Genomic DNA, 27584 nt, shown 5'->3' on the forward strand with positions numbered 1-27584 from the left:
ATGAAAAACCAGACATGCGATTAAAGCTGCCTCAAAACTGTGCATGTTGTTGACATGGTTTTAAAGCTATTGTTATCCAATTTGTTGGACTTAAAGCGTCTTAAAAATGCACATATGTACACCAAAGAAATCAAAATTTTCTCGGGGGAGCATGCCCCTGTACCCCTCTACCAAACTACATTTTCTGACCTCGTTAATTACACCCTGTGTATGGTCCAGCTTGTATTCTATCTAATGAAATCTGAGGTATACGTGTATGTACATTTTTTATATATCTTTTTTTTCAAAACATCTCCCCCTCTGTTTTTTCACAAATCGCACCCTGTATATATATACACAGTCATGTTCATATCACTAATAGTATTTGATAAATTACGTAAATTGGGGTGAATGAACTTCTGTAAATGAATAGAGAGAATGTTACAGGTATTTTAGCATAGATGTTATTATTAATTAATTTGTTAAAAGTGTTCCCCTTGTGTGTCTGAACCAGTCATTGGTCCTACCTGCCCTGTTACAAGAATAAATGGTTAAAGTAAACCTGCCAAGTCTTTTTTTTATGCAAGGACAGTTTTCATCTATATAGCTGATTTGACCTAGTCTGCTACAGTGGCATAACAGATTAACAGTGGAGTATACCATTGCACTTTTTGAATTTTCTGTTATTCTTTGTTCATACTATCATATTTGGAAAGGTGGTCCTCGGAATGCTTTTAAACAGTCATTGGTGGGCCATGAGTTGCAAAAGGTTGAGAACCCCTGGTCTAAAGGGTGTGTCCAAATCCATTTTTGCTAGTTTAACGATGGGAAAAATGGTCAACGTGCCTGGTGTATGGTCTAAAAGGGCTGTCCCTATTCTCTTAATGAGTAATTGGTGTGTTTTGGGGATAACCTGCAATAAACCAAGCAGAGTCTCATCTCCGATTCCCTTTAAAAACCAGTTGAGCTCGCTCCATGGCCGATTCGCTATTTACATGGCAGAATTTGCATGCGGAAAAACTGAACGCTGTCTGAACTGAAAAAAAAAGAGACTTATTTCTAAATAACAAGCAGGTTTTTGCTGCTAATCGGCCGAAAAGCATTATCTCTCTCAAAATCTGCAGCTGATTTTGAGAGAGACCAAAGTGGTCCTGTTTGAACTGAAAAAAAAAAGAGACTTATTTCTAAATAACAAGCAGGTTTTTGCTGCTAAGCGGCCGAAAAGCATTATCTCTCTCAAAATCTGCAGCTGAAACATTGAAATCAGTTATTTGGCTTCAGATTGGGTGGGCCAGGCCTGGTTGTGCTACTGGTTTCCTGGAGAATTTTTATGCAGTGCTGTATGCGTCTATCGATAGGCTTGTCCTCTCCTGACTATTGTGTGTAGAAATTTTAATTAATCTCGGTAAATACGATCGACATTTGCTTAGAGCCTCTGGTCTTCCAATCGATAATTTCACATGCTTCCATAGAGCAAATGATATCGGTGTGACCTCACTGTTTCGCAGCTAACTTTATGTCAGCATCAATCTGGGCCAAAGCCCCACAGGGCAAAGCAGATCACTACATTCCTACAAACAAGATATTATCATCCACTTAAAATTCAAGCTTACCTTTATAGTGTCAGGGATATTTTTAACAGCTTACAGATTAAAGTTTAGAAATGAATATGAAACATACTCTGTCTTGTATTGTGTCATATTCTTCTCCTGTTCTTCTTTAGAATATGACACTGGATAATAAAAGGCTGTAAAAGTGTAAAAGTTCAAACCAAACCTTTTTTTTTTTTTTTTTGCGACTTGAATGAGAGCATTTAAATAGAGTATTTATTAAATGGCTGTCTGATTTCAACATTAATAGCAACATGTACAGTATGTTTTATTAATTTCAATGAATCAGATAATAAAATCAGTTCCAATTAAACTATTCAAATGATTCATTCATCACTCACAAGTGTTCAGATGGCCCCATGCATAGCATTTTTTTTATTTTTTATTAAGATATTTTATTTAACATATTAATTATTTAAGTAAATATATTTTTTGTTTATCGCTACTTATTGATATTTGGGGCATACAAATTAAAATGATTACATATACTTTATTTTCTTTTTTTCTTTTCTTCTCTATTTACATTAAATATTTGGAATTTTTACTAGGCTAAAATGTCTGTTTGGATGAATGTATATTTATATATATATATATATATATTCATAAACATATTTGTAAATAGCAATATAGAAATTTTAAAATAGACATTTGTCAACAAAAATCATGTATCAATATATAATATCGCATCTCTATATTTACAGATGTGGACAAAATTGTTGGTACCTTTACCCTTTCATAAATATGATCAAATATGACTGTAAAAATAAATCTGCATTGTTTATCCTTTTGATCTTTAATTAGCAAATTAGCAAATTAGAAATTTAATTAGCAAATTAGCAAAAATCTAACCTTTCATTGAAGGAAAAGAATTGAAGGTGGGGGGAAATCACATTATGAAATAAACATTTTTCTCCAAAAAAATGTTGGCCACAATTATTGGCACCCCTATAATTTTTTATAGTAAAATATGTCTGAAGTATATTCCCATTCATATATATATATATATATATATATATATATATATATATATATATATTTTTAGCACACCAGAGTGATCATGAACATTAAATTGTCCATCCATGACTTCCTGTTCGACAGGGGGAATAAACATGAGGAATCACAAAAGCCAAATTCCCTTAATCACTCATCACAATGAGAAAAACCAAATAATATAGTTCTGATGTGCAGCAAAAGATTGTTGAGCTTCACAAAATAGAAAGTGGCTGTAAGAAAACAGCTAAAGCATTGGAAATCCCCATTTCCACAATCAGGGCAATAATTAAGAAGTTCCAATCAACTAAAGATGTTACAAATTTGCCTGGAAGAGGACGTGTGTCTAAATCATCCTAATGCATGTTGAGGAGGAAAGTTTGAGTGGACAAAGACTCTCCAAGGATCACAGCTGGATAATTGCAGAGATTAGTTGAGTCTTGAGTCTCAGAAAGCCTTAAAAAAAATGATCAAACGGCACCTACATCCCCACAAGCTGTTCAGGAGGGTTTAAAAAAAAAATATCCTCTTCTCTCATCCAGAAACAATCTCCAGCATATTCAGTTGTCAGACAAGACTGGAACTTCAAACGGGACCAGCTTCTGTGGTCAGATGAAACTAAAAAAGAGCTTTTTGGCAGCAAACCCACCAGATGGGTTTGGTGAACACATGGATAAATAGTACCCCATGCCCACGGTTAAATATACTGCTGGATCTTTAATGTTGTGGGCCTATTTTTCTGCTGGAGGTCCTGGAGATCTTGTTTAGATTCATGGTATCATGGATTCTATCAAACACCAACAGATAAAAAATCAAAACCTGACCGCTTCTGCTAGAAATCCTAAAATGAGCCGTGGTTGGATCTTCCATCAGGACAATGATCCAAAACAAACATCAAAACCGACACAAAAATGTGTCACTGAGCACAAAATGAAGCTTCTGCCATGACCATCCTGACCTGAACCCTAAAGAAAATGAGTGAAGTGAACTGAAGAGAAGAAGCACCAACATGGAGCTGGAATCTGAAGGATCTGGAGAGATTCTGCATGAAGGAATGGTCTCTGATCTCTTGACAGGTGTTCTCCAAACTCATCAGGCATTATAGGTGAAGATTCAGAGCTGTTATCTGGGCAAAAGGAGGTTGCAAAAAGTATTGAATAAAAGGGTGCCAATAATTGTGGCCAACGTGTTTTGGAGAAAAACATGTGATTTCCCCCCCACTTTCAATTCTTTTCCTTCAATGAAAGGTTAGATTTTTGCTAATTTTATGAATTAAAGATCAAAAGGATAAACAATACAATTTTGTCTACATCTGTATATATTTATATGTATGTGTGTGTATATAATATATATATATATATATATATATATATATATAATACTAAACTCTACAGCTGAACTACAGTCTTGTTCTAAGGAGGCTGCGTAAAACTAATGACAGCAGGACAATAGAAGAGGTGCTTTGAGAACCAGTGTCTGAGACATCTTTTGTCTGTGCATGCATGGAAACCCAAAGGAGCACTGCTCTGTGACTGGCATTCTAAACAAACACAATCAATACATACACAATCCCCTAAACATTGCCGCTGAGAAACAATAGACATCCTACACAAATGAAGCTCTAAACATCAAATGCAGAGATCCTCCAGGAGGCATATGACTTGAGTGCTTCCTGTCCCTCAGCAGCACACTAGTGCACCTGATTCAACTCATTATCTGCTTGTTAAGTTCTTTATGAGAGGACTCAGGCACAGCTGTGAGGGGCAGAGCAAACATCAGCGTCGCAGAGGCAACTATAGTGGGCGTGGATGGTGTGGATGACAGGGCTCTAAGACGAAGGAAGTGAAGCATGTCACGCAGCAAATCCCAGCACTCTGCATGATAGCTTTAATTTATCAAGGAAGCACTTGGAGTACAGGAGAGAGTTTATGTCACATTAACATTAATTTGTGGATGAGGTTTTATAGAGTTATGATTATTGTGTTGGTGAGTGTTATCTTGTAAGTATCAAAAATATTAATAATGTGATTTGCCTTAGCAAACACCACTAATGAATAGAAAAGTAACACATTAATTGTTTGAAAATGTAACTCTTGTATAATGGTGTATATTCAAAACTAGTAAATATTAACCAATAATTATTTTCTTGTTATGGAAAAATTTCTATACTATTTTTGTCTAAATAAATTAAACATAAAACACTAAATTAATCATTTTAAATGCTGTCTATTTAGTCTGTTTATACCTTACGTTATAATGTACATTATGAAAAATAGATATTCATTTTAAGATTTCTTATGGTTACATCTAATAGTTTTAAATTATCCATGTTTTTTTATTAAAAAATAAATTAAAGTGATAACGCCAAAGAAAAAAAAGGGGGTGGGCACCCTGACTGGTATGGGGCTATGCAGTCCCATACGCAACAAACTGTGGTGCACTATGTATTCTGACACCTTTCTATCAGAACCAGCATTAACTTCTTGAGCAATTTGAGCTCCAGTAGCTCGTCTGTTTGATTAGACCACATGGGCCAGCCTTCACTCCTCATGTGCATCACTGAGCCTTGGCCGCGCATGACCCTGTCGCCGGTTCACCACTGTTCCTTCCTTGGACAACGTTTGATAGATACTGACCACTGCAGACCGGGAACACCCCACAAGAGCTGCAGTTTTGGAGATGCTCTGACCCAGTCATCTAGCCATCACAATTCGGCACAAACTTGCTCAAATCCTTACGCTTGCCCATTTTTCCTGCTTTTAACACATCAACTTTGAGGACAAAATATTCACTTGTTGCCTGATATATCCCACACACTAACATGTGCCGCGATGAAGAGATAATCAGTGTTATTCACGTCACCTGTCAGTGCTCATAATGTTATGCCTGATCGGTGTATATTATCATATTCAATTTCAGTTGGTCTAGTCAGTAATACATTAGTAAGGATAATTCTGAAAATATAATTAGTGGTAAAATATAATTTCGCTCTTGAATGAATCTGTTTTTGAATCAGTCTTATAAGCAAATTGTTTCTTTCACATCTCTTGTTTCAGTTGTGAACCATTCAGTGTTTTAATGAATCAGTTGAGTCAACAATTTAATGAATTGCAATGATTTAATGATATCTGGCATCTGAATTCTAACATAAACAGCATTTTTTTTGTCATTCCTAATTCAAAATAAAAAAAATGTAGGTTATGTAGGTCTGTTTACTTAAAGGATTAGTTCTCTTTAAAATGAACATTTCCTGATAATTTACTCACCCCCATGTCACTCAAGATGTTCATGCATTTCTTTCTTCACTTGAAAAGAAATTAAAGTTTTTGATGAAAATATTCCAGGATTATTCTCCATATAGTGGATTTCAATGGAGACCATTAAAGGTCAAAATTAAAGTTTCATTGCAGCTTCAAAACGTTCTACATGATCCCAGACGAGGAATAAGGGTCTTATCTAGAGAAATTATCTAGTCTAACCTATGGAGGGTATAAATACACTTAGCAGTGTAAAGTTTGAACTAATTGTTATATACTTGCAGTAGCATATTGTATATGACAATTTAGTTCAAACTTTGACCTGAGGAGGGCAGTAATACACTTAGCAGCGTCTACACTGCCGTAATTCAAATAGAGAAGAAGAGAGCTAGTTCAAGATGAGCATTTATGGTTAAAACGTATACATTTTTTTTTTTTTTTTAGAAAATGAGTCATGGTTTCTCTAGATAAGACCCTTATTTCTCGTCTGGGATCGCTGTAAACTGTAATTTTGACCTTCAACCGTCTGGGCTTCATTGAAGTCCACTATATGGAGAAAAATCCTGGAATGTTTTCATCACAAACCTTCATTTCTTTCAACTGAAGAAAGACAGACATGAACATCTTGGATGAGATGGGGGTGAGTAAATTATCAGGAAAGTTTAATTTGAATGTGAACTAAACCCTTTAAAGGCAATGCAAAACGGATGCTGTTCCCTCAATTCAAGATCTTGAGGCCATGAAAAAAGGATTTTATGACCTTTCATGTCCTCAAAATAATATCTTGTGCTCACTACATACTACTCACAAATTCATATGTTGTGGCCACAACAAAACTAAGTGAGCAGTACTGATAAATTAGTGTGAATAATATGGAATCGCTAATTGTGCCAAATTTGCTACTAGCTAGTCAGCTGCAACTTGCTAGAGGGACATTCTCTGATTGGACTTGTGTGGATCTGTGTAGTACAGGAGGAGTCATTAATATTTTAGCCAGGTTTTTATTGGCTGAGGTGAATTTTAATCAACATTTCGAGGCACATTAGCATACAGATTAGCCTCAAAGCTAACATACATGGACTAAAATCAACAAAACTCAAATTTTGATTACATGGGGTCTTCAATAGTTACATTTCCCAATACTGGTGATGGTTATGTATTGTACTATATGTCCATGTGCAAAGCAGGACGTTTGTGTCCACAGCAGGACACGTTTTCTGAGTACTCCAGCAGAATTGACTATTTCACACTGGCGTAGACCCGAAGCTCCTCCAGAGCACTGTCTGAGTGAGTGTGTGACTGTGAAGCAGCACAAGTAGGACAAGGAGTCCAGAGGGAGCGTGAAGGGTGGAAGAGAGGAGCAGAAAGGAGAGGAAAGGAGCAGAGAGGATAATTTCCACAACTACCAACAACAATATTTCAATAAAGCAGCATCATGGGAGATGCATTGACTATATTCTGAACTCTGCACTGCGGGTCCTTCTGAATGTACGAAATATTTCAATGCTGATGTATGTGTGTGTGTGAGTAATGCTGCTGCAGTCACACTTCCACTAAGCTGCAAACTGGAGTTGCAGGGTTATAAAGTCCCACTGTGATTAATGGACACATGCCCTGCTGTGGATAACACACAAAGCCAATAAATACACTGTTCGTAAATGCTTTTAACCCCTGGATGTCCCTAACGCACCATCAACCAATAAAATGACAGATTCACACCGTAACCTTGTCAGTAGAGTGGGCGCAAACAGAGATTGAGAGAGACTGGCCAGCTGGGAGCTCTGTTTGAGTGAGAATAGCACATTAGTGCCGTTCAAACATTGACCTGCAAGTGTGTATGTGTATGTGTGTGTGTTTACCTGTAGCCATTTTCCCATCCTGTGCAGCAGGCCCGTCCGGTATGACACTTTTGACCTGTAGAAACTCATCCGGTTCATCACCGCCGATGATAGTGAAGCCAAATCCCATGTTGCTTTTCTGCAGGGCTGTAGACAGAAAGCTGCCCTTCAGCTGCGTAGGGTCCCGCGTGAACAGAGGCTTCTCTGCCAGGGTGAAGAAATGCAGATAGAAACATGAGATTGTAATCAAGCAGAAGATATCCAGAAATTATTGGGTTACTTTGTAAAAGCCACTCCAAACCCATCAAAAGCAGCAGATCACATCACACTGGGGAATTGTGGGTAGAAGGCCAAGCGCTCTGCTTACAGCCAAACATACAAGAGCAGAGTGGGACATGATGGCTTGTTTTTTGCTCAAACCTCACTTTTGGCTCTTTAGGCATACTCCAATGTTACACTTAACAGTGTTTAGCCTTGTCCAGGGCCATCTCACTTGACAGCCAAGACTTAAGCAAAAAAAAAGCCAGGAGAAGAACCAGCACAGGCAGAGCGGTTCTTCTGCTCTCTCAGAGTGGAGAAAGGCAGTCTCGAAAACTGTTCTGGAGAAGCCGTTTCACCGTAATTGCACACCAAGGACCTTTGTACTGAAGAGCTGCTTCTTCGAAACTGAAGAGATGCCTACTTCAGTACACAGTATGAAGTTACAAAATACTAGCCATAGTCACTCAATCTTATTTGATTTTTTCACCATCATCTAGGCCAGATTTAGCCTTTTAGCAGTTTCTGCCATGCGTTTGTTAGGGACAATAGCCGGTTCAGATACCCTGCTGAAAGACCAGCATGAAATTCTGTGCCGATCCATGGTTGTTTGGTGCTGATCTACCTGATGGACAAGCACAAAGCTGGAGCAGCTGGTTGACCAAGGTAGCCTTGTTGGTTAAAATAGAAAATATGGATGGGCAAAGTTTGGATGGTTTTAAAGTCAACACAAAATAGCATAGCAAAATAGCACTCATTGACATATACACGCAAGAGAACACTTCCGGCATCAGAGGCAGTTGGACATAGTGGTGTATTAGAGGTAAAACAGTTTTATAAATACTATACATTTCTTGCACAAACCGATCATTTTGTGTCTTAGGACATCAATGTGTCGTCACAAGCCACAGGGTTTGATTTGGATTTGTTTGTGCATGTTTTTTTTTACTCTTATAGATGAAGTTCCCATTGCAATGCATTATACGACTGACATACTGCAACCGTTGCAGTTAAAAATCATAATTTGTGTTCTACTGAAGAATCAAAGTCACCTACATCTTGGATGCCCTGGGGGTAAGCAGATTATTTTTCACATCAAATTTTAATTTTTGAGTGAACTATTCCTTTAAGCGAGCCATACTGTTCCATACCGAGCTGTCCCATGCAGTGGAAAAGCGCCAAAAAGTAAGCCGTATCAAGCCGTACCAAACCATATCATGCAGTGGAAAAGCGCTATAACAGTCAGTCGGAATATATCTGTACAGTGCTTTTGAAATACAGCATATGACGTAAACCCCAAGTTGTGAATATAACATAATTTTAATCTTAATTCTAATATAATTGATGATATGAACAATTAAAGCTACCTTAATATTCACTTTAAAATATTAAAGCTTAAATATTAAAGTTAAAATTAAACTGGATAATCTGACTAGTCACAAATCTTGTTGTTGGTTACTTGGCTTATGGAAACAATAGCCATTTGTTATAAACCAGCATCCCAAACATATGATGGAGACCAGTTATGCTAGTCTATTCAGCAGGGTAGGTGTACTCATATGTGTCCTGGAAGCACAGGCAAAAAGTAAAATACAAAACCAAAAAATGAAAAGCCAACAAAAAGTCTCCACTGGTCCCACTGAAACTGAGAGATTGTTCCTTAAAAGGACTTAAGGACTATGCAAAAACAGGCCAGGCGAATTGACTCCTGCTGTAGTCTCCCCTTGCACAAAGGGGGCACCGGTCTAGGGACGTACCATGAAGTCCAAACACACCAGCCCGGTACAGGGGTGCCTCGGACAGGTCAGTGAGACTGTGAGAGCGCTCGGGTGCGGGACCCACATATGCCAGTCTGGCCCTTGGTAGGGTGGCAGAGGAGGGGCTCTCCTCCACTGTTACAAAGAACAAAAACCCTCAACTCACACAGGTAATCAAGAAATGTCATTGAAAGATATAAGGTATGTCTACTATGGACATAGTAGTATTACATTTGAAAAGAAAAACTAGAGTGATTTTGCCAAGTTGAACACTTTTGTTGGTCCTGGAACAACTGTGAATAATCTGGTTTTAGAGTTTAAGGCTAGAAAGAGGACAGGGGTTGCCTCCTCCACTCACACAGGAAATCTGTAAATGGCATTGAAGGATACAAATTTGGCGTACTATGGACATAAATGTGTTACATTTTAACAGGAAATCTAGGGTGATTTTGCCAAGTTGTCCTGGAAGAACATTCCCAACAATGAGATTATAGTGCTAAATTTAGGGGTTAGGCAGTGTCCACCAAAGCATTTTTTCCCAGAGTCTAGCGTATTTTTCCAATTGTTTTCAATCGGAGCACCACGTTTTTAAAACACCAGGCACGTAACAAGGCGCTAAGCGTCTATTTCATGCTGTAGCCCTGAGCGCTTGGCATTTTTTACCGGTCGGCGAGAGTTGAAGAATGTTCAACTTTGGGTAAAATGCAGCGCTCATCACTGTCACAGTGGAGGGAGTGGAGGGAGGGGAGGGCAAATACAGCACCAACCAACTGCCATTCTGCATGTACAACGTCAACAGATGACAACAACAAGCATAATAACGGAACAAAGAGCAAGAGCAAATACTTTACATTATATCGACATTTTTATATAGAAACAATACAGAAACAAACTATATGTGAAATGAGATACTAGTAACACTCCCACGGATATTCCGTATCAAATGCTGCACTGCCGAATAGCTCTCAAGCGCCCACAGCTAGGCGTTTTCAGATGGCTAAAAACGCTTTGGTGGACACATGGCCTTATGGATAGGGCTGGAGTTGAAGCCTCAAGAATATTATCATCCTATCATTTTTCTTTGGTTTATGGATAGTTATGGTAAGGGTTAGGGTTTGTGTCTAGGATGGTTAGGGTTTGTGTCTAGGGTAACTTAGGTACCAACAAAATATGTTGATCCAAGAACATGTCCTACTTGGCAAATTACAGTCACCAAAAAGGTTGATCTACTAATGAAAAGGGAAGTATTCCTATGGATTAAAGAAGTACGCTCTGTATTGTCTACATTTAACATCTGAACATCTAAGAGACTGAGCATCCATATCAAGCATATGATTTCTCAGTCCTCTATTGTCCATTTTTGCTTAAATTTCAAGGTACTGTACCTCTCTCTTGTGCACAGATGGTCTAACACTACATGGCACAACAGTCAACGTGATTTTTCCAAGTAAGACATGTTTCTGGAACAACATCTTTTGTTGATCCTGGAACAACATTCCTGTCCAAAAACAGTCCTAAACATAGTCCTAGTCCCTACCTGTAAACCTAACCCTATTGATAACTTATCCCTAAAATCAGAGCGAAATTATAGGTGAATATGAATGGTGTAAAAGCCCCTAACCCTTGTTGTAAGCCTAAATTTGACATTAACCTACTCTCTAATCTGATTAGTTGATTGGAATGTTGTTCCAGGATCAACAAGTATGTTGATCCAGGAACGTGTTCTACTTGGCGAAATCACACTTAAGATGTGGACACCACCTTCTAATGAATTTTGTCTTCACTAGAATTCTAATGAAGACAAAACTGTGTAAACACAGTTATTAACAGTATACAGTATTTCCATTTTTGTGGAGAGCCATTTGCTACTCTAGCATGACCATATAAGTCGACATATAAATGATTCTGATAAGAACTTGACTGGCCTGTTCAAAGACTAGACTTGAACTCCTATCGAAAACCTTAGGGATGAATTAGAACACAGACAACAACCTCACTGATGCTATTTTATCTAAACAGGAGCATTTCCCTCCAGACATAATCCAATATCTAGTGGAAAGCCTTCCCAGATAAGTGAGAACTGTTGATTAATAGCTATAGTTTTGAAATTAAATGTGTAACAAGCACGTATGTAGTGTTCAGGTGTCAACATACAGTACTTTTGGCCATATAGTGTAGGTATGTTGGAGGTTTCTAGTGCAGCATGCTCTCTCTGAAAGATGGACTGAAACAAGTTAGAGAAAGTTCTTCTTTTTTAACGCCCATTCTGGCTGAACTTTGCCCCTTACTTTTATGTGGGTAGCAGTATGACAATGCTGAATGGATAAACTTAAACTGGAATTATTACAAGAAATGCTTCTAACCATAATCAGTCCAAGGTCATACATTTGAAAGGAGACACATTCTCAGTCTCAGAGAAAACAGGAAGCACTCAGGCTTAGCTCAAATAGACTGTACAGCTATATTTACAGGATTAGTTCACCAAAAATGAAAATTCTGTCATTATTTAATCATTCTCATGCCCATACAAACCTGGATGTTCTTCTTTCTTCAATGGAACACAAAAGGAGATATTCTGAATGTAATACTCTTTTATTCCCTCCATGCATTTACAATGAATAGAGACAAAGGCTTTCAAGCTTTAAAAAGCAAGCATAAGCACAACAAAATCATAAAATTGTCCATATGACTTGTGTGTCATAAGGGGCTTTCACACTGGAGGAACCTCTCATAGTTCCTAGAACTATTGGCTGAAGTATCAAGATTTTGCTGTGTTTGCACCGCAGGAACTAGGAACGAATTTAGTTCTAGGAACTCCTTTTGGGGGAACTAAATTAGCTCCTATTTCAGAATAGGGTCTAAACCAGCACTATAGGAACTATCATTGACGTGAGCGTACGTTGATTGGTTAAACGTTATTTGTGCTATATTGTGAATAAATTCACAGCTATTTGTGAATAAATGGTTCATTTCAAGTGTTATATTGGCAATAAATCGGGTGATCTGGTTCACAAAGCCAGTTTGAATGATTTGGGTCTCAATGACTTGAGGGGGAGGCGATGCTGGTGATTTTGCATCTTTATTTTTTTTTTTTTTTTTTTTTGCAGCTTGAATTCAGCTAAATGTAAGTGCATGGGAAAAAAGACCAGGTCTTCATAATTTCTCCTTTTGTGTTCCAAGAAAACCATACAGGTTTCAAGCAGCATGAGCACGAGTAAATATGGACAGCATTTTCATTTCTTGGTGAAGTCAAACTAATAATTCCAAAGGTCTGGCTGTAAGGAAGTAATATGCTTAACAATAAGTTCACCCACAGATGGTACACTACCAAAGACAACGTCTGAGCTTAGATGTGTTTCTATGGAGACAGACACTGAGCTCATAAGAGAAATATAATAATAGTCATGAACATCAAGGCTCAATCAACAATTCCAGCAGATCTGATGTTAAACATGTCATTGAATTGGAGATAATAAGCAGATAATTGTTATTAAGATGTCATCAGTGTGCCTAAGTTAAGGTAGTTGAGAACACCATAATTTTAACCCAGATTTGCATTAGTACACCTTAAAATCAACAGGTACTTTAAGATATCAGTAATACTTTACCTCTGTAGACTGTAGGTAGGGGGAGAGAGGACAAGCCCTGACTCTGCATCTGCTGGTGCTGTTGCAGTCTTCTCTTGGCTTCTAAAACTGGGTTCTCAAACTGAGTCCTTCGGTTTATGTGACTGCAATCAGAAAACCAGAAACAGAGACTCTTTCAAGTGCATTTCTTGAGTGAAAATACATGACTATTCAATATATGAGCCACCTAGCGATCTGCCTTGCTGACTACTGCCTTCGAAGGAGCATTTTAACTGAAATGGAGCCTCATAAGTAACTCATTTGGAACACTCTATAGGCCACAGCTATATCTGCAGACTGGCTCTGACTTTTTCACAACTATCATTGACTTGTCAAACTGAAAATCAGGGCAAAAATATTGGCAAAATTCATGTAGCGGTGACGAAAGCAGACAGCAGGGTTGGGTCCAAAGTTGCCCTGACACACAAACCGATGCTCGACACCCGACGGCCAAGTAGCATGTCTGTTTTTTGCCCGCGTAAGAAGAAATGCCTTTCCGTAGCAGCAGGTGGCAGTAGCTGAACAGCCAATCAGAATTATCAGATGGCCCGACTGACCGATGAGCTCCGAAGCCCATTCAACATGTCGAATCGGCCCAAAAAAAAAACGGTGAGGACCAACTTCAGCCAACGGTGCGGAACAAACTGAGAAAACGTAGTCAGCCGACGAACAAAACCTGCCCGATGGCCGACCGTCGACTTAGTGTGTTCCGAGCTTAAAGCAACTAATTTTGCTTCAGGACACAGATTTTATATTGGACACCAAATGGTGAGGAAAATCAGTACCAAAATCGAAAAAAAAAAAGAAAAAAAAAAAAGTATATATATAGTCCCCCTTGCTTTATGCACTTTGAAAACTTGATCTGCAATTCCTGCAGTATAATTTCTCATGGTTGAACAATGCAAATCTTTTTACCCACCCAATTTACGGCCCCCGACAAACAAGAATTAACACAAGCCTTTAATGTTATGCACTATACATGAAAGCATGAGTGTTCATTTTTATACCCTTTAACAAGTCATTTAAAATCAAACAGGCTGTGGTCATTGAGTAACACATAAACCCAGTTAGTCCCTATCTTTGTTAAAAGAGTGATGTAAGAATGAGATCAGACAGTAATGAGAGCATCCTCTGATCTGGAAGAAAAATGGCTCTCTTGACTGTCTGTACAACACTTGCTGTCAGAATTAATTCAATCTGTTTTAAAAAGCACTGTTGAAAACCATGCCATTTGAAAGTACAAAGACAATTAGGCCCCATTAAAAGGCATTCTGTTGAAAAGAGGTAATGCTTTCTTGTAAAGATGTGGCATTTGTAATTATAGTTTTGTGCCAAAACTATGCAAGGTCAGTTTTTGGAGACATTGGTTTTAGATTTCTTTTGAGGTCTATAGTCTGAAATTGATTCAACAGATCAAAGTGTAATGAGCAAATGGATTCTGTCCCTAGTACTTTAGTTCAGATCACTTCCACACTTTCTTACAGCACATTAGGCCAAGGTTTGGTAAAGTAGAAACCAGCCTTTGAACTGGTTCTGGCTAGGTCCTATTAAATACCAACTGTAAGGTTAAAGTGATGTCTGTTTAACCTGAAAATACACACACAACAAAAATACAAATGATAAGCTTTATGCATAATGTTCTTGTTAAGTGTCTCCTCTAAAAAGCCACTAGACACAGATTTATCGTAAATTACAGTCATTTCACACCAGATGCAGCTTCTGATCTTCTCAGCTGTCATCTTCCACAACATAAAACCCACAGTTGTACAATTACTACTGAAGATGGGCTTTTCTTCCTTTCCATAGATAGACGAACAAAAAGAGTTAAATTAATAGCGTTTGTTACTTATAAAAATAAAATAAAACGAACAACTAATAATTCATATTGCATCATGAAGGAAATATAATCAAAATGAAATGATTTCTTAGCACATATTTAGACAGACAGGCAGGCATACAGAGGGAAAATGGACGCACAAACAGACAGACATAGATAGATAGATAGATAGATAGATAGATAGATAGATAGAAAGATAGATAGATAGATAGATAGATAGATAGATAGACAGAAAGAGGGATAGACAGGCAGACAGACAGACAGACAGACATAGACAGATAGATAGATAGATAGATAGATAGATAGAAAGAAAGAGGGGCAGACAGACAGACAGATACTTAGTCAGATAGATACTTAGATTGACAGACAGACAGACAGACAGACAGACAGACAGACAGACAGAGATAGATAGATAGATAGATAGATAGACAGACAGACAGACAGACAGACAGACAGACAGATAGATAGATAGATAGATAGATAGAAAGAGGGGCAGACAGACAGACAGATACTTAGTCAGATAGATACTTAGATTGACAGACAGACAGAGATAGATAGATAGATAGATAGACAGACAGATAGATAGATAGATAGAGACAGAAAGAGGGATAGATAGATAGATAGATAGATAGATGATAGATAGATAGATAGATAGATAGATAGATAGATAGATAGATAGATAGATAGATAGATAGATAGATAGATAGATAGATAGATAGATAGATAGATAGATAGATAGATAGATGCTTTGGCAATATTGTATTATTTACAGTCATGCCAATAAAGCAATTTTGAATTTGAATTTGATAGACAGACAGACAGACAGACAGATAGATAGATAGATAGATAGATAGATAGAAAGAGGGGCAGACAGACAGACAGATACTTAGTCAGATAGATACTTAGATTGACAGATAGACAGACAGACAGAGATAGATAGATAGATAGACAGACAGATAGATAGAGACAGAAAGAGAGATAGATAGATAGACAGATAGATAGATAGATAGATAGATAGATAGATAGATAGATAGATAGATAGATAGATAGATAGATAGATAGATAGATAGATAGATAGATAGATAGATAGATAGATAGATAGATGCTTTGGCAATATTGTATTATTTACAGTCATGCCAATAAAGTAATTTTGAATTTGAATTTGATAGACAGACAGACAGACAGACAGACAGACAGATAGATGGATAGATAGATAGATAGATAGATAGATAGATAGATAGATAGATAGATAGATAGATAGATAGATAGATAGATAGATAGACAGACAGATATTTAGTCAGTCAGACAGACAGAAAGACAGACAGACAGATAGATAGATACGGACAGACAGACAGATATTTAGTCAGACAGACAGATAGACAGACTGACAGACAGACAGACAGACCGATAGATAGATAGATAGATAGATAGATAGATAGATAGATAGATAAATAGATAGACAGACAGATAGATAGAGACAGAAAGAGGGATAGATAGATAGATAGATAGATAGATAGATAGATAGATAGATAGATAGATAGATAGATAGATAGATAGATAGATAGATAGATAGATAGATAGATAGATAGATAGATAGATAGATAGATAGATAGATAGATGCTTTGGCAATATTGTATTATTTACAGTCATGCCAATAAAGTAATTTTGAATTTGAATTTGATAGACAGACAGACAGACAGACAGATAGATAGATAGATAGATAGATAGATAGATAGATAGATAGATAGATAGATAGATAGATAGATAGATAGATTAGTTTAAACAAAATAAAATAAAATAACATTTAAAATTCAACAAAATTATGTTCAAATTCCAAGCAAATATTTGGGTAGTTAAGATGCAGATAAATAAAGTTAAATCAAACACCCAACAAAGCGATTTGGTTAAATGATTCTTTATGATTACAATTCAATGTCATGAAGTGCCATAATCCCATCTGAGGACAGCAGGCGTGGATGCAGTGCATTTATGATGCAGTTGGAGAGAGTGTGTGGGGTTGTGTATCCACATGATACTACAGCTGCATTATTGGCTCTAGGCTTGCTGTTCTCCTCTGTCCTAGGAGGACGAGTAGCCAAGCAAGCCATACTATAAATAGTCCCACCTCACCCCAGACTGTGCATTAAGCAAGAAAAATGATGGTACACACACGAAAATACACTGCAAACTGAATTAGGAAACACTGGAGCAGCTGTTTTCGTCCTGAGCATGGTGCAGCAGCTATATAACCAATTAATACAGAGCTGTGAGAAAATGTGCCAAAGTGCCATTAAACTGTGTGTGTTAACTCAAGCACTTGAACTTACTCAACATAGTAGGTTCCATAAATAGGGTCATCGATTTTCTCCCAGCCATAAGGAAGCTCTGAAAAACAAACAATAAATACTTCCACTTAAACGTTTAATTCAAAGCTAGATGTGTTAGTTATAGAGTACAAATTGTTTCATTACTATATATTGGCTCTCGTTATCTGAAAAGGGTGCCATTTGGGCTTTGAGCGTCCCCATGACTTACTGAGGTAATTAACAGAATACTGAGCTTCACATTATTATTTGATAGATTCAGTGTGCAAATGCAAAAAAAAACTTTTAAAATAAAGCATTTTTCACAGTCTTTCACAATATCATCTAATTCGCAGGCCCCCATTCATCACCATGACATGACACAGAATAAAAAAAAAAAATGTTGCTTTATTGATATTAAAATATTGTTCTTTCAAATGACTGCGATTTTTTTTTTCTGATTGCAAAATGTATCTTTGTCCTTGTACTTTTTTGTTCACCTCCATTATACTGTGACATTCCTGCCTTTAAAAACAATGGTCTGATTTTCAGACATCTTAATCACAATCTGAAGTAACCTAATGAAATAAATAATTTAGTAAACAAATAATATTCTTAGCATAGTATTAGCATAAATGCCACTGTATCCTGAGAATATCCTGTTTTCATTGTCTATCCTAACACTTTCTGTTGCTTAATAAAGTAGGGAGCACTGAGTTTGTGTCACTCGATTTACAATTCATTGGTCACAGAGACTGTGTCATTTGGCTGAAATCTTATTGTTAATATTTAGACTAAAATATACACATACGCATCCACACTTGAATACACGCTCCATATAACATGCACACATGCTGAGCTTCTAGACGAAAGTGTCAAGGAAACACAGCGTAATTACAAGCACACACACGCACACACAAACACACGCACACACACACACACATACACAATACATTCAGCAGTGTTGAGCAGGGTGAAATACCAGACTCTGTGTACATCACACACAACTTTGTAAATTACAAGTGACAGAAACTGTGTGATGTTCTCACTTAATCTTGCTAACACACACACACACACACACACACACACACACACACACACACAGATCAAAGCGCTCTTGGATATTACACTACTGCTGTGCTATGAGCTGGTTGTCCTGTTAAAATAAAAATCCACTTGTAAAGACAACTGAGTGCATGGATCAATCTTTAGGGTGAACATTTAAAGGGATCTGAGCAAACCCTAACCACAAGTATTAAACGGATACCGTAAAACTTTCATTTGTGCTATGAGCATGAATATATCAAATCATGCAACTTGTTGAGGAGAGGTGCATTACATTTATTGCATTTCAAAATGATGTTTTCCTTGTAGGTGAAAAAAATAGGTTTATATTGAAGGACAGACCCATGTCATAATCTAGAGACCAGAATAGCACAGAGCAGCATTTTACAGTAACCACTTAGAACACTCTAGCAACCACCTATATGGCCAGATTTACTAAACAGGGCACATTAGCGTGAGAACGGCGCAGATATGAGTGGAAAATTCTGCGGGTGATCTACTGTCAATATGCAAATTAAAGAACAGACGCTGACAGATCATTTCCATTATGACCAACACAATCTACCAAGAGCAGCGCAAATTAAAAAAATAACATGGCATGGCAAACAATATGTTCGGATAATGTGTTTTTCTGGTATTCCAAATAAATTAATAAAGGTGGAGAAAATTCTCTCACTTCTGTCACATGCTCTCTGCGGTGCTTCATCCTATAGTGGCAACTATCACAGCCATGTCAAATGCAAAATGGGATAAGACATGCATTTTTTGGGTGGTAAATGATGGCACAAATACCAGTAAATTGACTATACTGCAAACCGTAGTATATCACGTGTGTAAGTTTGCTGTTGAAACTGTTGTTTTTGTGGTTTAGATTGTTTATTATTTTTTCCCCAATAAAAGATAAACAATCAATTATTGGTAAAGCAACCAATCAAATCACTTACTGTACCTGCAATGGTTTTGGGAGGGATATATTTTAAACAAAACCAACCAAATCAGGTTTTGGGTGCACTGTAAACTCTGCTTTCACACCAAACGTGTCTGGGGCGTCAAATTCGCGTCAGACGCGTCTAGTTGGGCGCTTGAACATTTTGAAGTCAGACCCGTGTCAAATTCGATCTCTTCTTCCATCTCTTTCTGCACAGATCCTCTGAATAAACACATCATCTTGTCAGTTGGAAACTAGTAGCGACAATTTAACTCTGTTATGCCGGCTGGCTTTTGCTAGCGAGCAGGTGGCCTACGATCAACGGCTAAAATCATGCAAAGCGTTTTACAACTAACCAGATTGTCCGAATTCTTCGCTTATCCTCTTCCAGGCAAGGTCCTTTTTATTCCTGTTCCGGTGGCCACACACAGACTATTATTTTTGTTCTGGTCTCCACCGCTGATCACGTCATAAACACGTTACCAAAGCAGAGTCCCTGATTGGTTAACGCGCCGCAAATTTTCGCCAAAGTTCAGATTTTTAGAGCGTCAGACGCTCAATTTGCGTGTCAGATGCGTTAGATTCGCGCGTTATACGCTTGATTCACGCCGCAGGATGACTAGATGCGCGTTTACATTGACTTAACACGTATATCAGACGCCCCAGACGCGTTCGGTGTGAACGCAGCATAATGCTCAAAATACTTAATTGGTTTGAGTAGGACAAACTTGAATTGAACAAATTAGTTCAGTTAAATTAACTGTTATGTGTATTTAGAACTTTCTTTTTCTTTTGAGTTCACAAAACTGTGACTGAATTTCAAGTAAACTGAACTGTTTAATTGTTTTGAGTTTTATGAACTCATTTCTTTTTATTTAGACTAACTTAAGTTTAACTGAAACTGGACTGGGATTTCTATTTCTCAGTATGCTTTGCCCCTGGCACTCAAAAGGGAGAGTAAATGCTAAAATTAAGCTTTATAATGTGCAAAATTAATGGTAAGGGAGATTTAGTAGTGATTAATGTTTTGTTATGCTAATTTAAAAGTTTCTGTCATTGTTGTTTTTTGGAGAGTTACCATCACAAGTGGCACATGAGGCTTGGTTTGAGTTACATGTTTTAAGTTGCTGTACACCATGCTATTGTTAACATGTTAGCAAATGAGCAAGTTGCCATTTTCTGAATTAGTTTGTTATAACTAGCAAAATATTTATGTTGATAAAACCTGATAATTTTAAGTTAAATGAATAAATTTGTGTACTCAAATATTTTAAGTTAAGAACAATAAAAATATATGAGTACTTTAAAGAAACACTCCACTTTTTTTTGAAAATAGGCTAATTTTCCAACTCCCCTAGATTTAAACAGTTGAGTTTTACCGTTTTCGAATCCATTCAGCCGATCTCCGGTTCTGGCGGTACCACTTTTAGCATAGCTTAGCATAGTTCATTGAATATGATTAGACCGTTAGCATCGCGCTTAAAAATTACCAAAGAGTTTTGATATTTTTCCTATTTAAAACTTGACTCTTCTGTAGTTAAATCGTGTACTAAGACCGACGGAAAATAAAAAGTTATGATTTTCTAGGCTGATATGGCTAGGAACTATACTCTCATTCAGGCGTAATAATCAAGGAACTTTGCTGCCGTTCCATGGCTGCAGCAGTGCAATGATATTACGCAGCGCCTGTGAGCCCCTGCTTGCACAGGGAACGTGCCTTGCAACCATGGAGACGTTTGTGAGAGATGCTGCGTAATATAATTGCGCCTGCTGCAGCCATGATACTGCAGCAAAGTTCCTTGATTATTACGCTGGAATGAGAGTATAGTTCCTAGCCATATCAGCCTAGAAAATCTCAACTTTTCATTTTCCGCCAGTCTTAGTACACGATGTAACTACAGAAGAGTCAAGTTTTAAATAGGAAAAATATCAAAACTCTTTGGTCATTTTTAAGCGCAATGCTAACGGTCTAATCAGATTCAATGAACTATGCTAAGCTATGCTAAAAGTGGTACCGCCAGAACAGGAGATCGGCTGAATGGATTCGAAAACGGTAAAACTCAACTGTTTAACTCTAGGGGAGTTGGAAAATGAGCCTATTTTCAAAAAAAGTGGAATGTTCCTTTAAGTTAGGAGCAATTATCATGCATGTGTACAACAAACTCAAAACCTGATAGTTCTGCTTACTTAAAATTGGGAACATGATGATCTAAATGATTACCTCAAATTGTTTGAGTAAGGTTTACAGTGTGTGATACATTTCAAGTTTACCAGTGAAATGTCTCAGTGGCCCAATAGCTGTCTGGTTTGGGGGTGGGTTTAGTCCAATCCAGTTCAACATGAATGAACAAATGGCCGTTGCATGGAAGAATACCTCAGTGACATATATCCCAATTGGTATCATTTCGGCAGTGTACGGACCCGTGGTATGTCCTATATCTGGTCAGTATTACTCCTGGACTCATTTGAAATTCTGCTCTGTCCATATACACCTCTTTTCCTGCAGTGAACATGTTTGATTTGTTGCCTCAGTTGGCTCTGCTGTAAAGGCTACACTATTTCAAAAATAGCTGCTGTCATGCTACTGAAAAATGTAGTTAAGTTAGCAGAAATGCAACTTTTAGTAACTCCCCAACACTGCATGTCACTCAGGTTGTCTTGTCCTGTCTAAGTGGGCAGTGATTGGCCAGAAAAAGCTGCTAAGTGGACCAGACTTCATACTGATAGTTTGACAAGTCTACTTGACTATGCGAGACACCACAGACATTCTGCTGTTCTCAGATCAGCTCTCGGCCTCATTGTCAGTTTAATAGAAAATTGAACCAATTGATCTTGACACTCAAATAGAGCACAGAACTGAACTAAATGTGTTTAGAAAAGAACAGAAAGGGCAAAAGACACAAATCAAACAAATTAGCACATTGAAATAAAGGATTATTACATAAAAATCCCCTGTTCTCCTTTCACGTCACAAAAACTGTTGCCATGGAGGTCTGTGGGTTCAACTGAGGACTTGCACAAAGTGCTCAGTTGACATGCAAGCAAAATCACACACTCTGACAACAACAAGTGAGTGATACATTCAAAACCGAATTTTAAATAACATTAACAAAGTTTGGACTAATCTCACAGCCTCCAAATATAGAGTAACCCACCCTATGTACCCCTTGGGAATCGTGAGCTCAAGCTAATTACCTTCTTCAATATTTGCATTTAGTTTGCACAATATTTAAATAATCTTGCTATTTAAAAACCTGCCTGCCCTTTGCAGTAAAAACAGGCAGCAGTATCTTTTTGTTAAAAGCTTTGACCTTTACGAAAATGAGGGGGGTGGAGATGAGAAGGGAGGAGAGGAAGGAAACAAAAGACAGTAGAGGGAGAAACAATATGAACTAAAGCTTTATAGGTTTGCTGAATCAATGTTTAGAGGCTCAACAAAAACTTCATATGCCAAATAAGAGCAAAAACATGGCATTTTTGACTAGAAACTATTTTAGGAACTGCCATTGTTTAACAGGTAAAATATATATATTTTTTTTATTGACAAGAAGAAAGAAAAAACTAAATATTTTATTTATTTTTTGGAGGGACAAAATCATGGTTTTCACTGTATCAATAATACAGTAAAATATTTAATTTAAAATGACTGTTGTGTATTTTAATATATTTTATTCTGGTTTTATTCACCCACCAGTTCTGTGTATCACTACATAACACCCTTAGCAACCACTCTTAGCAATGTAAATGTGTTTATTCGCAATTGATATTGTTCATTGAAGCTTACTGTATTATGTAGAAGAGTATTGTGAGAAAGAGATCGAGTGAGCGAGTTTATTACCTTCATTCAGATTTAGCATTTTCCTTCAGGTCAGTCCTATGTTCATAATAAAAAATCTGTTTAAATGTCCGATGTATTATCTTGTCTTTTTAACAGTTAAGGGGTTTTCCCGTGACTGACAGCACTAGTCAAAGCATTTATCAGTTGCGCCTTGTTCCGTGTTCACAACAATTCAGTTTTTTCAATGTAAAAGTCTTCGCTAGTGACTGACACACTCATTAAGACAGTCTTTGCCGACTTCTGTTGTTGTTCACGGTCAGGGACTATTTATTCTGGCGGAAGGAAGGCTTTTAGTGAAAATTTACTTCATGAAAGTTGCATTGATATATATTTTTGGCTTTAATATTTGTATTGTGTGGTAACTGTTTTATAAAAGCAATAAGGCACTCGAGGCTAGTGCTGTATTGTGAAAAAGTCACGGCTGAAGGGGTTGCAAGCACTCTGCTTCGCGTCATGCCTAACAACGCCCTATAGCCGTGACTTATTCACAGTACAGCACAGCCTCTCGTACCTTATTGCTTACATACACACACACACATATTATATATATGAACATATATGAACAACAAGGCTACATTTTCTCAGTTCACCTGTCTTGGCTCCATAGGAGATGGTTTGAGTATAATGCTTTTAAACTTGACAGAGATGAAAATCTATCTTCTGCTCTTCCTTTACTGATTCACAATCACCTAGCTTGAAACTTCATTGATGGATGGAGTTTATGTGTGTGCTATCATTAAAAACAAACACTTAATTCTGCATCGTCATCTTCAGCTGTCTACCAGGTTCTGTCTTCCAAAATAACAACCATCTATAATGCCACTTACGTCTTCTTCCTCTGATCATAATCTTGGGAGCTTGGAAAAGGGTTGAGAACATTTTACAAAGAGTATTTCTAACTTGTGCCAACTTCTAACTAACTCCAGGTGATATATTATTGATGACATATCTATAGGGTCAGTTTTTTTTTTTTTTTGCTGTTAGTGTGAATGGTCTGGTTTGTTTCTAAACTGATGGCCATTTAAAAGTAGCCATGTATTCTGAAGAAACATAATTGCAAATATTCCCATTTTATAAGCTGTAGCTGTTTTACGAGTGACACAATTTTCTGAAGGGCTCTTAAAAGTATGAAATGAATATTCATTTCCTATTTATTTGGAGTACAGAGTTCAACTGTTCAACTGTGGCTTTGGTTCAGGAGGCATTTTTTCTCCTTTTTTTCATTGGGATATAAAAAATGTCTTTGATAAAGTGTAATAAGCCATGAACAAAACCAGACAGCTACAAGGCGAATCACAACGTTACAAACTTTGATTTGAAACAAAAAAGTATTTGAAAAGACAAAGATAGAAGACTGTGCACTTAACGGCTTTAAATGAGGGAAACAACTACAATTCCATGATGTTTTGTGAATTATATAATCAAATTAGAAATAAGGGAGAAATATAAAACTCTTGATTTAAAGTTGAGTATTTTGAGAGTGTAGGAAATCTGACTATTACTGTATTTCATGGGAGAGATCTCTTGTTGTGATGTGATTATCTGATTGGTGGATATTTCTTTGCAGAATCATGGGTAATGTAGTTTTTCAACAGGAATTCTTCTGTTAAACATGAAAAAAATAAAATAAATAATAATAAGTTGAAATAATGTGATGGCTTAAAAAAAATGGTAATACATTATTTCAGGGTCTTTCAACTAGTTAGACTGGGTAAACCCAGCCTGATCTGCCGGCGATTTGATGTCGCCCGGCAACTCAATCTGGAAACCCGTACATTCATTTCTACTGCTTCTGTTACACTTTTGCGGGAACCAATCACAGACTGGCTTATCCACCTTGCTCACTATTGGCGGGCATAACACGATGACGATAGAGAAGAGACGGCAAGCACGACCATCAATCCAATTCCTTTTAACCTCTTGACGATGCTGAATGACTTCTTTAGTTTAGCAAACAAATTGCTCGAGTGGGTGTAAATACCACTCGCTTTCATGTGTTTTTTTTTGTTGTTTTTTTTGCACAACCTGCAAAAATCGCTCGATACCATTGCTGCTCCTGCAAACCGCTGATCAATGCTACAAACCAATACAAACTAAGCCTGTCTGGAGTTTTCGCATCGCTCTGCAAAAGTACGTCACCCGGATCGTTGATCTGATTGGTTGAAGGACTATCCAATTGCGTGAATAATGCTCGTTGATCATGCCTCTTGTGCAGTAGAAAATACATACAGACTCCCCAGACCAATGTTCAATTTTAAATTGAGCTTGGTCTGGTGATAGCCAGACAATCAACTAGTTGCTTATTACTAGAATATTGGGTATTTATTATTACTTATTAAGCACATATTATGCCTTATTCTGCATGATCTTTTTCTATATTCTTAATTCAACCCAATACCTAAACTTAACAACTACCTTACTAACTATTAATAAGCAGTAAATTAGGAGTTTATTGAGGAAAAAGTCATAGTTCAATGGTTTATATGTGTTATATTTGTTACCACAAAAAAGCATATACCATTGACTAACAGACTTGGAATTCGCTGTCTTTAAAAGTTTATTAGTTATCATTAAATATCAATTACCTTATGGATAAAATAAATTAGATTTTTTCTTTCGGAGCCCAACTGTTTTAAGACATTTTCACCGAAAAATGGTCTCCAGAGGTGCCTGTAAAGCAAAACTGGCAGCATCTTGTATACTAAAGACGAACGACTGCTATTGAGATGAATGGAAACGGATTGCTTTCTTCAGGCATTAGAAGCATTTTGTGACTGTAAGGATAAAACCACTTCTGAAGGCAAATAAACTAATTACTCATGAGAAAATGCACAAAACTGAAAGGAATGTCTGCTAAAAAAAAAATGCTGTTATCAGGGGACATTTATGAACAAGAATATTCCATTTCAAATCCAATCTCAATTGTTACAGCTAGAAGAAAATGAGGCTTTTTGTGGTTCTAAGAATGCACAATGGCACAAAATTGCTATGACACCTCATGCAACTTGCATGAATAAACATCTCGGTGAAAATCACACCGCTGTGTGCTGTTATGCAACGCTGTTGGGCTTTTGCATGTACATTTTGTTCATTAATTTAGCTAATTTGTACAATATCACTGAGAAAAACAAAAATAAATTCCTGTAGTGACATAGCTGTCAAGTGATAAAGCCGCATCCATCCATCAATCCATCCATGCATCTGTTTCTGTAATCATATTTCCACCTGTTCCCAGCGAGTGTGAGTGTGTTATATTTTTCGGGGTGCTTGCTGACAGTGACGGCTTCAGAAATGATGAAATGCAATGAAACACGAGCGACAGACACAGAGAGACATGTTAGTTGTGCTTATTCATTCACTCGCAAACCCAGGGAATTCGTACCATCAGAGAGAAACATCGACACAGGGAGAGAGGGGAGATGACAGGTAAACAGGAGAGACACTGTGGCATATCTACGGAAACTTCACTCCGTGCTGCGGTAAATATTCGCGGGGAAACAAACAGTCTAGGAACATGAGCGTGACAGTATTAAAGAAAACAGCAGACGACTTTGATTTGCATCCAGAGCTGTGTCTGTGTCTTCCCTTCATTTTCGAAACAAAAGAGGGCGGCCGAGTTACGCAAGCATGCGTCCGCGCAAATCCGCAGTGATGCGTGTTTTCACAACACTGGCTGACAGGCCTTTGAACTGCGGGAATCCGCTGACATGTGAAATGCGTTGTTTCGCACATGCATGCGAACAAGCAGCACCTTATGCACTGGCACAGTTGATTATACTGCAAACATGAAGTTAGATTTCAGTGCACAAATGTGTGAACTCAGAGGAAGGTAGAGATGAATAAATCCTCTTACAGCAGGTATAACAACGGTGAATACCCTTGCAGACATGATTAATTTAACAACTTATTCACTTTGAGATACTTCACCTCAAGATCATTTCAAATACACTGGTAAGTGCTGGAAGCAGAGTGTGAAGAGTAACCAAAAGAAAAATTGGATTGCTACACTTGCTAAAGAATATGTGAGTGGTGTTTGCCAGTGTAAAATTCACTGCTTTGATGGTAGAATGTTTTGGGGCGGTTGCTGAGGCCTTATGGTTAATAGGGTGTTCTGGGTGGTGTTGCTATGTAGTTGCAAAGGGGTGGTTGGTAGGGCATTGGTAGATGTTTGCCAGGATGTCCTTGGTGGCTGACAGGGTGTTGTTATACAGATGCTAGGGTGTTTCTAGGGGGTTGGTAGGACATTATGTGATGGATTTTAGGGTACGTTTACACATCAACGATGTACTAAATAAGAG

The 27584-nt window shown here is 37.5% G+C and overlaps 1 protein-coding gene across 10 annotated transcripts in view; it reads right to left on the reverse strand.

Moving 5' to 3' along the window:
* Positions 1-27584, reverse strand: part of magi2a (membrane associated guanylate kinase, WW and PDZ domain containing 2a) — a 314903-nt gene that overhangs the window by 66474 nt on the left and 220845 nt on the right. For 6 of the 10 annotated variants that reach the window (XM_067392232.1, XM_067392236.1, XM_067392234.1 and 3 more), the window contains 4 exons: positions 17480-17537; positions 13298-13419; positions 9690-9824; positions 7696-7878 (listed from right to left, as the gene is read on the reverse strand). In XM_067392232.1, coding sequence (XP_067248333.1) covers positions 7696-7878; positions 9690-9824; positions 13298-13419; positions 17480-17537 — 498 coding nt within the window. The remainder of the gene's footprint in view (positions 1-7695; positions 7879-9689; positions 9825-13297; positions 13420-17479; positions 17538-27584) is intronic. The other 4 variants (XM_067392242.1, XM_067392240.1, XM_067392235.1 and 1 more) reach the window with 1 other exon arrangement.

This window comes from Chanodichthys erythropterus, chromosome 8 (genome assembly GCF_024489055.1).
Source record: "Chanodichthys erythropterus isolate Z2021 chromosome 8, ASM2448905v1, whole genome shotgun sequence".
In the NCBI taxonomy this organism is placed as follows: domain Eukaryota; kingdom Metazoa; phylum Chordata; class Actinopteri; order Cypriniformes; family Xenocyprididae; genus Chanodichthys; species Chanodichthys erythropterus.